Source organism: Marmota marmota, unplaced genomic scaffold (genome assembly GCF_001458135.2).
Source record: "Marmota marmota marmota unplaced genomic scaffold, marMar, whole genome shotgun sequence".
Lineage (NCBI taxonomy): Eukaryota > Metazoa > Chordata > Mammalia > Rodentia > Sciuridae > Marmota > Marmota marmota.
In genome coordinates, this window is record NW_025999895.1 from 2,995,238 (window position 1) to 3,006,615 (window position 11,378).

The window sequence follows — 11,378 nt, forward strand, 5'->3', positions numbered from 1 at the left end:
CTGCGCGTGGAGTAGCGACGTGGCGGCGGGGGGCGGGGAGGGGGACACAGGACTGGGGTGCAGGCTACACCCAGAACAGGCACCTTTTCCCCACCAGGAGGCAATGGGGAGGGGAAAGACCCTCTGGGCAAGAGATTTTAAAGTCCCAACCCTCTTCTCCAGGCTGGCCTTCTGCACCCTAATCGGGGACAGACTGAACCAGCAAAGGGAGGAGTGGCATGGTCTCCTCTCCCGGGCAGCGCGACCTCACTGGGGTAGAATGCAGCCTAGAGATGGGAGGGTCAGCCTGGGCACAGCCACAGCTGTGCTGGTCAGCTGATGCAGAGAGGGCACAGAGCTGGGGTGGACATGGCACATCTGTGGCTGACGACCCTCCAGGACTCCCAAAGACTCGGCCTCTCTGGCGTGGTCAGCCCTGAACTGTGACCCATGAGGAGCAGCCACGCTTCTCCCACCTCCAGGTTCTGAGCCCTCGCTCCTGCAAGGGTGGACAGGGCCAGAGCAGAGCTGGGAGAGTGGCCAGAGGCAAGTAAGGATGGAGAAGGGGAGGGGAAGCAGCAGAATCCAAACCAAGAGCTTAAGTGCCATGCGCTGGGGCCAGGGAAGGAGCCAGATCTCTCACCAAGACACGAGCTCTCGTTTTTCATCACATTGGATCATTTATTTCAGAGTGATTACACCCACCAGAGGGGCCCAGGCTTAAATGCCGGCAGATTCATTTTCTTGCATAGAAGTTTGTATTGCTGGGACTGGGGACCGTGCTCCTGGGGAGCGGGGTTGCATGGCTCTGCCACATGCCATGCTCCACTAAGCCCCTCATTTCTAATTGCTTGCTCACCAGACTGTGAGAAAATAACTGCCACTATAAATTTTCCCTTCTTCTCTACATAAAATATTTGGAAGAACCAGCACTTAAAAATAAATAAGTAAAGCCAGGCCTCAGGAAACGGGGGAAACGGGGCACTGACGTGGCTGTTGGGCATCTGGCAGCCAGGGTCCCAAGGCCAGGTGGGCAGCCCGGCCAGCCCTGCACCCCAACGCCTCCTCTGGGCACCCGGGCTGAGCGCGCTCCGGGGAATGGCAAACTGGAGATCCAAATTAGAGAAAGCGGCGAGCAGAGCACATGGCAGGCCGGCAAGAGCGGCCATGGTCTCCCGGTCCCAGAACAGACCGTCCAAGCTGTCTAGAACGCAGGAAGGCCAGCACTGGTGACCTCAGTTTTGGATTAGCCAGAGAGACACGGCTGGCTGGCGCCATGTCATACCCCCAGCTGGGGAAGACATGGCCCTGCCCCATGCCCTGGGTCCTCACTTGTCCACCTGAGGGCTGGGTGGCCCTTGGGAGACATGGAAGAACATTCAGTCAGGAAGGAGCATGGAACTCCACTCCAGAGAGGACCAGGGAACACGGGGAGGGAGAGGGGCAGAGCGAGCCCCTGCCCTCTAGGTTCCTGGCCTGGTCCAGCTGGTCAGTCCCCTACACTGGCCACCTGGTGGCCTCTTCCCTTACCACAGATCCCGCCCCAGGTAAGACCTCCAGCTGGGCTCAGAGTATCCCAGCCCCCAGCATAGAAAGAGGACAGGGGCAGAGAAGGTCAGCACCAACAGTGGCCCTATGTGGCCTGGGGGCGACACCCCTGCAAACCTCTGACCCTGTCCATGATCACAGCAGACTCCACGCAGGCACACGAAGGAGAGCAGGGGCCAGGCTGCACCACTGAGGCCGAAAGACGGTGTCAACGGGCCACAGCCGCCAGGGAGGGGGAAGGCAGAGAGCAGAGGGAAAGGGGCGGCAGGCGCCCCAGGCCACACTGCCTAAGTGGAAGCCCCCTGCGAGCCTGTCACCTGGAGGAGACTCAGCAGAGGCCAAGGCCTGCTGGCTCCCACAGTGGTCTGGTCAGTGGCAGCCCGCCTTCCCCAGCTGGGGGCATGACGCAGTGCAGCCAGCCCTGAGCTCCATCACCCAAGACACCGTCTCGGCTGCCCTGCCCTGCAGACAGCCCTGGTTCCTGCCCACCACCCTGAGGGCCACCTCAGAAGACCTCCCATGGGCCCTTGCTCTGCTGCAGAGCCTCCCTGCCACCATTGCAGTTGGGTCTTCAGGAACAAAAGGTCACTGTTCTCAGCATCAAAGCCTTTCAGCCTGTTAGGGAACATCCTTTATGTAATTTTCTAGACAAAACCTCCCCAGATCCTTTCCTTTTTCCCTGGGAACTGCGCACTGTGGAGAGGGGTCCCACAAACAGCAGAACCATCAGTCAGCAATCTGCTTCCTACAACCAATGCCCCACCAAAGGCCACAGCCGGAGCTGGGGAGCAACCCTCTAAGGACCTGACCCTCCTTAGTGGGACCTAGGGCAGCTTGAAGCAGCCACCAAAAAACCTGGAGTCTTGAGTGAGGAGGAGTCTGCCTTGGGTTGGCTCACCGTGGGGAGGAATAGAGCAGGGCCGCCCTGCCCCACTCCGCCTGAGGCACCAGGAAGCCCTCCCTGGGGACAGGCTCCACCAGGAACTCCACACGGCCATCCTGGCCGGGTCCAGCAGCCTCTACCACCAAGTCCACCACCCGGTACTGGTTGGCAAAAGCCAGGCCCAGGAATGTGGGCTTCTCTGGCCCTGCAGGCTCTCTGCTGGGAGAGTCACTTCTAGTTCCTTCCCAGCAGTGGACTCGGAAGCACCGCACCTGGAGGAGGAGGTAGGACCAGTGCAGCAGGCAGCTGAGTCTGAGCCGGACCGGTCGGCCCTCCAGTATAGGGGCGGGCTGCTGCCAGCGGACCTGGGAGACAGTGAAGTCCTGCACCTGGTGCAGAGGGGCCAGCAGGCTGTCAGCATCCACCACCTGGCAGGAGAGAAGGCTCAGCCAGCTGGGCCCCGGGAAGGAGAGGCTGCCTGCCCACCTCCCTGCAGGACCAGGGAGAGCCCCAGGCAGCCCTCCCCAGGACAGGAGACAGACACCTCGGCTGGGACCCTCCCGGATGTGCACCTGGATCTCGCCAAGGCGGCATGCGAAGCTCTCCTCCTTCCGGCTTCCCGGAGGCCGTGAGAAGTTCACGAAGAGGTCCTGCAGGAGGCACCCACGTAGGCTCACCTCGTAGCAGCTGGGGGAGATGCATGGGCTGGTCAGGCTGGCTCAGCGCAACGCTCCCAGGCCAGCTGGGCAGAGGCTCAAGCCACAAGGGGGAGAAGCACACAGGGTGTACTCCAGGTTGTGGGGACCCCAGAACTATGGCAGGTCCCTGCAATGACCTTGAGCAAGAGTCCTGGGCTTGTATCTTAGGGCTGCCCCAAACCCAGAGGAACAGTCCAAGGTCTCTATACGAAAGTCCTGGATATTCTCACTGGGGACTATGACTCCACAAGTCCCCCAATGTGCAGCCACTCCCTCCTGTGTTCTTGCACAAAATAGAGGGACTTACCGCTGGATCCAGCCCCCGCTGAGTGGCTGGCCACAGCGGCCTGCCCATCTGGCCAGCTTGGTGGGGGGTACCTGGAGGGGTTGGAGGCTCTGCCTGGAACCTGTCTCTGCTGGAGAAGGAGGCATAGGCTTGAGAAAGAAGAATCCCTCCCAAATAATACAGGGTACGGGAGACCAGAGGGAGTAAGACGTCCACTGGCAGGGGCCTTATCTCCCATAGGCCAGATAAGACCCCTGGAGGTGCAGGCACTGGGGGACCACCAGGAAGGGCTTTGGAAAAGAACAAATGGGATGCATGTCTGGGCTTGGCCAGTGTCGCCCATGCCAGCTTCTCCCAATGTGCCATCTCCCTGTCCCACTGACAGGCCCCTCTCAGTGCCTCAGCCAGCAGGGGGCCCAAGTCCACCCAGCCAGGAATCTGCTGCTGCTAACCAAGGTTCAGGTTATGGCTAGGAAGTGAGTCCTCCCTGTGCCAGCTGTCCTCACCACAGTGAAGGCAGGACTTGCCAACACCGTCCACCCCAGCTGCTCCCCACAGCCGTGGCCTTTCTAGATGCCCGCCTCCTGGGATCTCCCCAGCAACTCACCATTCAGCACTGAGATGCTGCCAATGTGACAGCCACCAGCATCCCCTGTAGTGAGCTCCAAAGCGACCCCGACATCCGAGGGCCCTTCGAGCTTATACACCAAGGACAGAAATATTCTGGGTGGCACGGGGACCTGCAGGGAAAACAACCTGATAGAGGAAGACCATGTGAGAGGTGGCAGGGCGTTCTGTGGTGAGCTGGGCAATCCCACGGCATCCACCAGGAAGAGGGAGGCCCGTCAGCAGGAGCCCTACACTCCAGTCCTGCCGCCACTAGGGGACAGTCTTCCCCATGGCCAGATTCTCTTGTGGGCTGAAAAGTCCTGGTTCTAAATAGCTGACTCCACTGGCATGAGCTCAGGAGTCGCACACACAGGGGCAGAAAGAAGGGTGGCTTCCAGGGCTGCAGGGAGTGTGGGAGCCCCGCGGGGTGCTTCTGCAAGGTGGCAAAGCCTGGAGATCTCTTGCATGACAACGTGCACACAGCTTAAGGGAACGGCTGAAGTGGTTTCACGCCATGCTCTCTGAACCGCAATTTGTGTGTGTGTGTGGTACTGGGGCTAAACTCAGAGGTGCCCTATCACTGAGCTACTTCCCCAGGCCTTTTCATTTTTTATTTTGAGGCAGGGCCTCGATAAGTTGTTGAGGCAAGCCTGAACTTGCAACCTCCTGCCTCAGCCTCCTGAGTTGCTGGGATCACATGTGTGCACCATCACACCCAGCTCAACTTTCATTTTGAGACAGATGCTCACCAAGTTGCCAAAACGGCCTCACACCTGCAGTCTTCCTTCCTTAGCCTCCCAATTGATCCCAATTTTTTAAAAAAATAAACTAGGCCTGTCCACCATCCTCATTCTGGCCTCCGCTGCCCCACTATCATTTATTAGTCAACACAGAGAATGAAGCCGATGGCCACTCACCTCACCCATCACTCACCCACCTCACAGCCACATTGCTAACTTCAGGCGGGATCACCCCCTGGAGCAGCAGGGAGCTGCCCCCGTGCCAGGCATCTGCCAGGCAGCAGTACATCTTCACCCAGCCCCCGCCGTCCCCGGGTAGCTTGTGTTCCCCAAACAGGGGCTGTGTCTCCTGGGCACTCGGGTGGTACCAGGGCCCCACGGCCTGCTCCTGCATGAAGGGCACACAGAGAAAGGGAGAGGCGTGCACTCCTCCTCACACAAGCAGGAGGGTGCAGGTGCCGTAGGCGGCCCACCACCGCTCCCTCCTGCCCAGCTGAGCCAGGAGGTGGGGAGGAGGGCACCTTCCCCACAGTGTCCACCCAGCACATGGCCCACGTACCTGGCCATAGCAGACTCTCCGTGTCCCCATGCCCAGACAGAAAGACGTGATGAAGGGCAGGGAGCAGATGCTATGTGTGGGCAGGAAGCGTTGCAGCAAACTCCAGAACCTACAGAAACACAGGGAGGGACAGCTCGGTCCACTTAAAAGGACCCTGCAACATGCCTGGGCCCACGGTCAAGCCTCGGGGTTCTCCCGCAAACTCCAAGACAAGCCTTCGAGAGCGACTGCCGCTCCCAGCTAAGGACAGGCCAGAGGGGCGCGGCTGCAGGAAGTGGCCACTCAGGCTCCCCAGTCTTTGGTCCCCCAGCCCAGCTGGTCTAAGCCCTCCAGGAGACAGCCAAGGTTGTCCCCTTGTCCTCCTGTAGCCACCCCAGAGCAGGACACCTGGAGAACACCTAGATGCCTCCCCCCTGCCAGCCCATGAGAAGCCCTGGGAGAGGCCTCACTTGTCCTGGTTCTGGAAGAAATCCGCCTTCTCCAGACACTCATACACCCAGCCAGGGGCAAACAGGGCTGCGGAGAAGCCATGCTTTCGGATCAGCTCCAGCGACTGAGGGGACAGAAGTCAGAGACGGGGATCTGAGAATCCAGATACACCTGCTGGGCACAGGTCACAGGGACAGTTCTCTAAGGCCACAGCCCTCCTTCCAACGCTGCCTGGGGGCTCTGGGGCTTCATCCTGTGGGTCCACAGGCTGGCCAGGCGAGAGGAAGGTACAGAGGGTGCCTCTGGGGGCACTGTAGCTCAGTGCACTGCCTCCTCCCTCCCACTCACACGGGTGGCCCTGAGACTAGAGCAGCACAGGGAGACTCCAGCTATGGGGTCCGTTCCCTTCAAGCTCACCTAACACCTGAGCATCCTATGGCCAGGAAGGGGCAGGACCGACAGGCGAAGGCCCCAGTGCCCGTCCCCTTGCCAGGAAATCACGCTCATTTTACACAGCTGTTCCCCAACCTCGGCGCTCTGCTGCAGTCCTGAACCCCTGAGATGTCGTGGGAAGCCTGCAGCCCTCCGTGACCCTAAGTCTACCTGGGGAGGGGGTGGCTGGAGCAACGCTCTTCAGAGCATGCGATCCAGAAAGGACGTCAGGGCTGGTGAGAGCCCAGACAAGCTTGGGACAGGAGGCTTCTGCCCACTGACACCCGCACGAAACCAGGGACTGCTCCAGTTGGGACAGTTCAGTCCCAGGGAAGGCTGCTGCCATTCCTCAGTGCCTCAGTTGCGCCCACTCTGGGAAGAATCAGCTGCCACTGTGCTTTCCCTTGAAGTACAGGTGGGGTCTGAAGGTCCACAGCAAGAGGAGGCCCAGGAAGGGCCTGCAAGCCTCCGGCCCTCTGGCCCAAAGGCCACCACCCACCTTGTCCGTGTCAAATCGGCCTCCGACCACATTCCCGCGGGCAAACACGTCCACACCCACGTACACATCGGCCAGGCGCTCCCCTGCCTGGCCCAGCATCCGATCCAGGTGTTCTTCCTGCCAGTTGTAGTTGGTGAAGAAGCCGTCACAAGAATCAAAGAAGACCCTGGAGGTGGCAGGGATCTGCTGAGGCCTAGGCCCTCTGTCGCACTCAGCCTGCTCCATACTGGTAGCCGCTCCTGGCTCACGGGCTATCTATCCAGGCTGCCCTGGACAGAGCCTGCTCCCAAACAGCAGAGCCCAGCTACAAGTTGCCACCCGCAGCCCTCACACAGCACCAGGGTAGCTGTGCACTGATTCCGCCTGCTGAGCATCAGGGCAATGCAGGACCTGGGCCCTCCCACTCTTTCTGCCCAAGCAGACCTATGTGGGATGCCCCATGGACAGGCCCGTGGCTGCTCCTCTGGGCACTGCCCACGGGCTCACCTGTTGTGCTCATTGAGCTCATCCTGCCATTTGAGGCTCCCACTTTGCAGCACACTGTCGTACCAGAGCACCAGGCTCCCTGGGACCTGACGGTGCAGCTGAGTGGTCAGGTATCGCAGGAAAAGAGGTGTGTTCCTCACAGCGGCCAGCTGGGGAGACAGAGGGCAGACCCTTGGGCAGGCCAGGTGTGTTGGTCAGGAAAAGAACGCATGCCAGGGCAGACAGGAGCACAGAGGAGCAAAGATCATGCCAAAAAGGCAGGGTCCTGGGGCATGGTGATGCAGGCCTCTGATCCCCACTACCCAGGAGGCTAAGGCAGGAGGACCACAAGTCAAGACCAGACATGGGCAGCTTAGCAAGACCCTGTCTGCAAATAGAAAATAAAAAGGGCTGGGGATGTCACTCAGTGATAAAGGTCCACTGAGTCCAGACGGCGGTACCAGGACGAGAAAAGAAAAAAAAGCCACCGTCCCCAAATCCCCTCAACCTCACAGAAGGAAAGAGAAGGATCCAGCCAGATGTTCGACTCCTTTCTGGCTGGACAGGAAGGATATGGGTCAGAACTCAGGAAAAGACCAACACAGAGGAAGGGGAGGGCAGCCATGGAAGGGAAGCTCCACCCAGCCCAAGGCACAGCAGGGCAGAGCACAGGCCTGGCCACCCTGGGGGAGCGAGAAGGTGCAGCCAGCACACTCAAGGCTCCTGGGGAAGACCCATCCTGGTCCACGGTCACAGAGGTGGCACAGGTGGCAGAGCCAGCTCTGCCTGATAAAAAATGGCTTCTGCTGCTGTGACTGGGGTGGGAGGGGTGGCAACACATGGGGCTGGTGGCAGAGGCACAGGCCGCAGGCCGTACTCACACTCAGAGGGTTTTCTATGTTGATCAGCCAGCCATCGAAATGAAAAAACTGAGCAATCTGGACCAGCTGGTCGGCCACCGCCTGGTAGGAGCGCTCCTCCCCCGCCAGGAAGGCTTCGCAGAGCCGGGCCCCATCATTCCACTCCGTGATGAAAGTCCCTGTGGGAAAGCAGAGGAATGAGTCAGGCCTTACCTTCCACCCAGGGGGCTGCAACATGCTAGCATAAGCAGCACTGGAAAACCTGCTAGACCGTCAAATTCAGCTAGTGCCGGAGACACCCGGTGGGCCCAGCAGTATGGTTACGTGCACACCAGTACCTGGATTCGGCTCCCACCTGGAGAGGAACTGCCTAACCGGGAGAGTCAGCCACCCCGCACTTGCGAGCAAGGCAGCACTGGCCTGTTTACCCATCTGTTGTATACAGCGGCTTTCATGCTAGCCATTAGCAGTGACCAACTGCCCAGTGGGAACAGTGAATGTCTGGTCGTCTCCAGAAGGGTGCAAATACCTGTCCTGGCCACTGAGCCAGCCCCTATCAGGAAGCAGACAAAGCCCCACCTCTAGTTGCTGGGTCACCCAGCATTGTGCCAATGAGCCTGGCTCTTACCCAGCACACAGACCCCGTGCCTGTGGGCAGCATTGGTCCAGCCCACGGGGGGGATGGTGACCGTGTGATGGCTGAAGTACACAAAGATGTCAATGTACTGCCAGTGGTAGAAGGAGTAGGGATTCTGCACCGCTGAGCCCTGAATAAACCTGGTGAAGAAACAGAACAAACTCAGGTCCCAGGAGACAGAATGAGGACACAGCGGGCTCAGGGGAACAGAGGCAGCCCTGAGCAAGGTCTCTCCTAGGCTCTCCTCGGTCAGCACTGGCGGACAGCCTGCTGTGGGCAGCCCACGCAGGGAGAGCCAGAAGCAGGAACAGGCTGCACTCCTGCTGTCAAGGCGGCCGGGAGAGAAGGGTCTCTGCGGGGTGTTCGGCACCTGCCACTCAATCTGTGTGGACTGGGCACTTCTGGCTGCTGTGAGCCAATGAACAAAGGAGAGGAAACAGGCTCTCCATGGCTGTGACCTCCTCTCTGCAGAGGTCAGCAGTGCCCTGGACAGTCTCCCTGGTGTGAAGGTGAGGCTTCGTGGCCTGCCTGTCAAGGTACAGGCTAGCTCTACTCAAGCCTCCTTCCAATCACCACATCCAAGACTGTTTGATGGACATATCAGATCTCGCCGGAATGGGATGGGCACAGCTGCGCACCAGAAGCCACAGCCAACAGACCCAGACCAGTACAGGGTGTGGGGAAGAGCTACAAAGATAAACCAAGTGGCCAGGCAGACAGAAGGGCATCCCTACTGTGTCCCCTCAAGTCCACCAGGTTTCAAGGAACCAGATGACTCTGGAGCTGAGGAGAGGAGATCACCCAACCACACCTTCTCACATCTTCTCACAGATGAAGGCCCCCTCACCGGCCGGTCCAGAGCCCACCTCCCGACTGCAGTCCAGGGCTTCTTCTATTTACTGCATGATATTCTCCCGCCCGCGGCCCACCAGAGGATGACCAGCAGTAAGGTCAACTCAAGCTCGTCCTCACCTGTCTTCCAGGTACCCGCCCATCATGTCATGGCACAGAAGGGTCCGGGGCCTACGGCTGCTCAGTGGGGGCTGACGACACCCCAAGGGCTCCAGGGCCACATTGAAGCCATCTTCCATGTGGGGCGTCCAGGCCAGGAGTTCCTCCAGCGAAGAAAAGTAAAAGCTGATAGGTTCTGTGGTGTCCTTGTCATAATATCTAACTGGTCCGAGGAGGAAGCAGTGAGGAATCAATGGAAAATTCTGGATAGTGGAAATGTTTTCATGATGACTGGGAGAACCTAAGAGGGTGGGGAGCCACCCTCCAGAATAATGCAGAAGATTATTCAGAGCCCAGATCCTCTTACCTGGCAAAGGATCCGGAGTGAAACTGACCACTTCTCGAAAGACTGCTGCTGCTTCTTGGTCCTCTTTGATTCTAGGCAAAGAGTAAGTTTAAAAAAAATTTTTTTAATAAAAGGGTAAAAAAAAAAAATGCTTGGAAATAAATGGTAGGTATTTAACACAAGCTATGGAAACAGGTGCTGAAGCACAGTAGTTAAGGAGCTCTGTCTGATCTTCCAGGTGACTGTGTTAGCAACAGGACGGGCTTCCGCTTGGACACAGATGCCAAACATCACTCCTGTGAATAAACACCTCACCCACCAGAACAGCTAGACACACGCCAAAGACCAAAGACGTTCTTCACAGGTCCACAGGGACGAGGGGTAAGGGCTACTCAAGGTACCAACAAAGTACTGTCTTAAGAGAGCAAGGGCCAGGCTTCCTGGCCTATCCCCTCCTATCCTCCTTCCCCTAAGTGTATTCCACAGAACTAACTCTTTAGCCTTCATGAACGGATAACACAAGAAACAGTGCCTTTGGTACACTAAGACGGAAAGCTCTGATTCAATATAAATATATATACACACGCCTACACTTAAAAATATAAACTCATATGCTTAAAATATATATCACATTAAAAATATGATTATATATATATATATATATATATATATATATATATGATTTTAAGAACAGTGAAAGAGATCCTGCAACAGCCATTTAGGACCACGGGAATCAGTGTCTGAATTCTCTAAATCTTTCAATGCCTGAGGCTGCCCCTCTGTCCACTGGGGTGTCACCTGCCAGCACTCCACTTCCAGGCAAAGGCCTATTGTCACTACTCCCTCTGCAGGACCCTGAGGCAGAGAACCTCTGGGAACTGCAAAAGTGTCTGAGGTGAAAGTGGAGGCGCCAAGGAAAATGCTTCTTTTCAAGTTTCATTCCCCCAGGTTCCTCTTCCAGAGCCCCCTTCCGGGCTGATTTGTCCACCCTTCAGCTGCTCCCTGAAGGGCCTCTCGGAACATTGCTGCCTTTGTCACCTTTATTCCTCCAGGAGGAGGAAAGGGGCATCCCAACTTTCCTCCTATCCCAAAAGCCTTCCCACCAGCCAACAGCCATTGGCTGCCCACCTCCAGTCCCCGCGCTCATCAGCCTCATTGCTTCGGGCTTGAAAACCAAGCGGGGTCTGCCACCACGTGGTCCTAACTTCCCCCCACCCAGTGGCCTACTGACCAGGGGCTTCCAGGTGGGCAAATGGCCCCAGAGGGGGCCCTTTATCTGACCTTTGACCTTTGTGCTGCTCCCTAAAGCCTCAGTTCAAGCGTCACCCCTTCAGAAAGCCAACCCCTTCCACCAGCTGCAACTGCTGGGCCATTGCAAATGCCACGTGGGATGTGGGTAGCGGCCGTGGCACCCAGCTCTGAGGAGGGGACGGGCCCTGCGGCTCGCTTGGGGGTCT

General features: G+C 58.1%; 1 protein-coding gene across 4 annotated transcripts; it reads right to left on the bottom strand.

Moving 5' to 3' along the window:
* Positions 1–636: 636 nt before the first annotated feature.
* Positions 637–10,073, bottom strand: Engase (endo-beta-N-acetylglucosaminidase). Of its 4 annotated transcripts, none has more exons than XM_048797613.1 (13): positions 9,943–10,073; positions 9,597–9,798; positions 8,616–8,764; positions 8,009–8,166; positions 7,149–7,297; positions 6,663–6,828; positions 5,752–5,855; positions 5,303–5,411; positions 4,941–5,131; positions 4,002–4,150; positions 3,416–3,521; positions 2,983–3,097; positions 637–2,838 (listed from the first exon to the last, which is right to left on the bottom strand). In XM_048797613.1, the coding sequence occupies exons 2-13, from the start codon at positions 9,713–9,715 to the stop codon at positions 2,422–2,424; spliced, it is 1,932 nt and encodes a 643-aa protein (XP_048653570.1). In that variant the 5' UTR covers positions 9,716–9,798; positions 9,943–10,073; the 3' UTR covers positions 637–2,421. The 4 variants fall into 4 exon arrangements, with proteins under 4 accessions (XP_048653570.1, XP_015359747.2, XP_048653571.1 ...); XM_015504261.2 differs by having other exon boundaries at positions 3,416–3,524; XM_048797614.1 differs by having other exon boundaries at positions 3,416–3,524; positions 4,002–4,134; positions 4,937–5,131.
* Positions 10,074–11,378: the final 1,305 nt, after the last annotated feature.

Bases quoted from the DNA above. Each gene is read 5' to 3' on its own strand.
- Engase (XM_015504261.2), bottom strand. From the start codon at position 9,715: ATGGAAGATGGCTTCAATGTGGCCCTGGAGCCCTTGGGGTGTCGTCAG. The intron at 8,167-8,615 runs GTAAGAGCCAGG...GCTTTCCCACAG, and splicing joins GCACGGGGTCTGTGTGCTGG to GGACTTTCATCACGGAGTGG. The intron at 3,525-4,001 runs GTGAGTTGCTGG...CTCCTTCTCCAG, and splicing joins CAGCATCTCAGTGCTGAATG to CAGAGACAGGTTCCAGGCAG.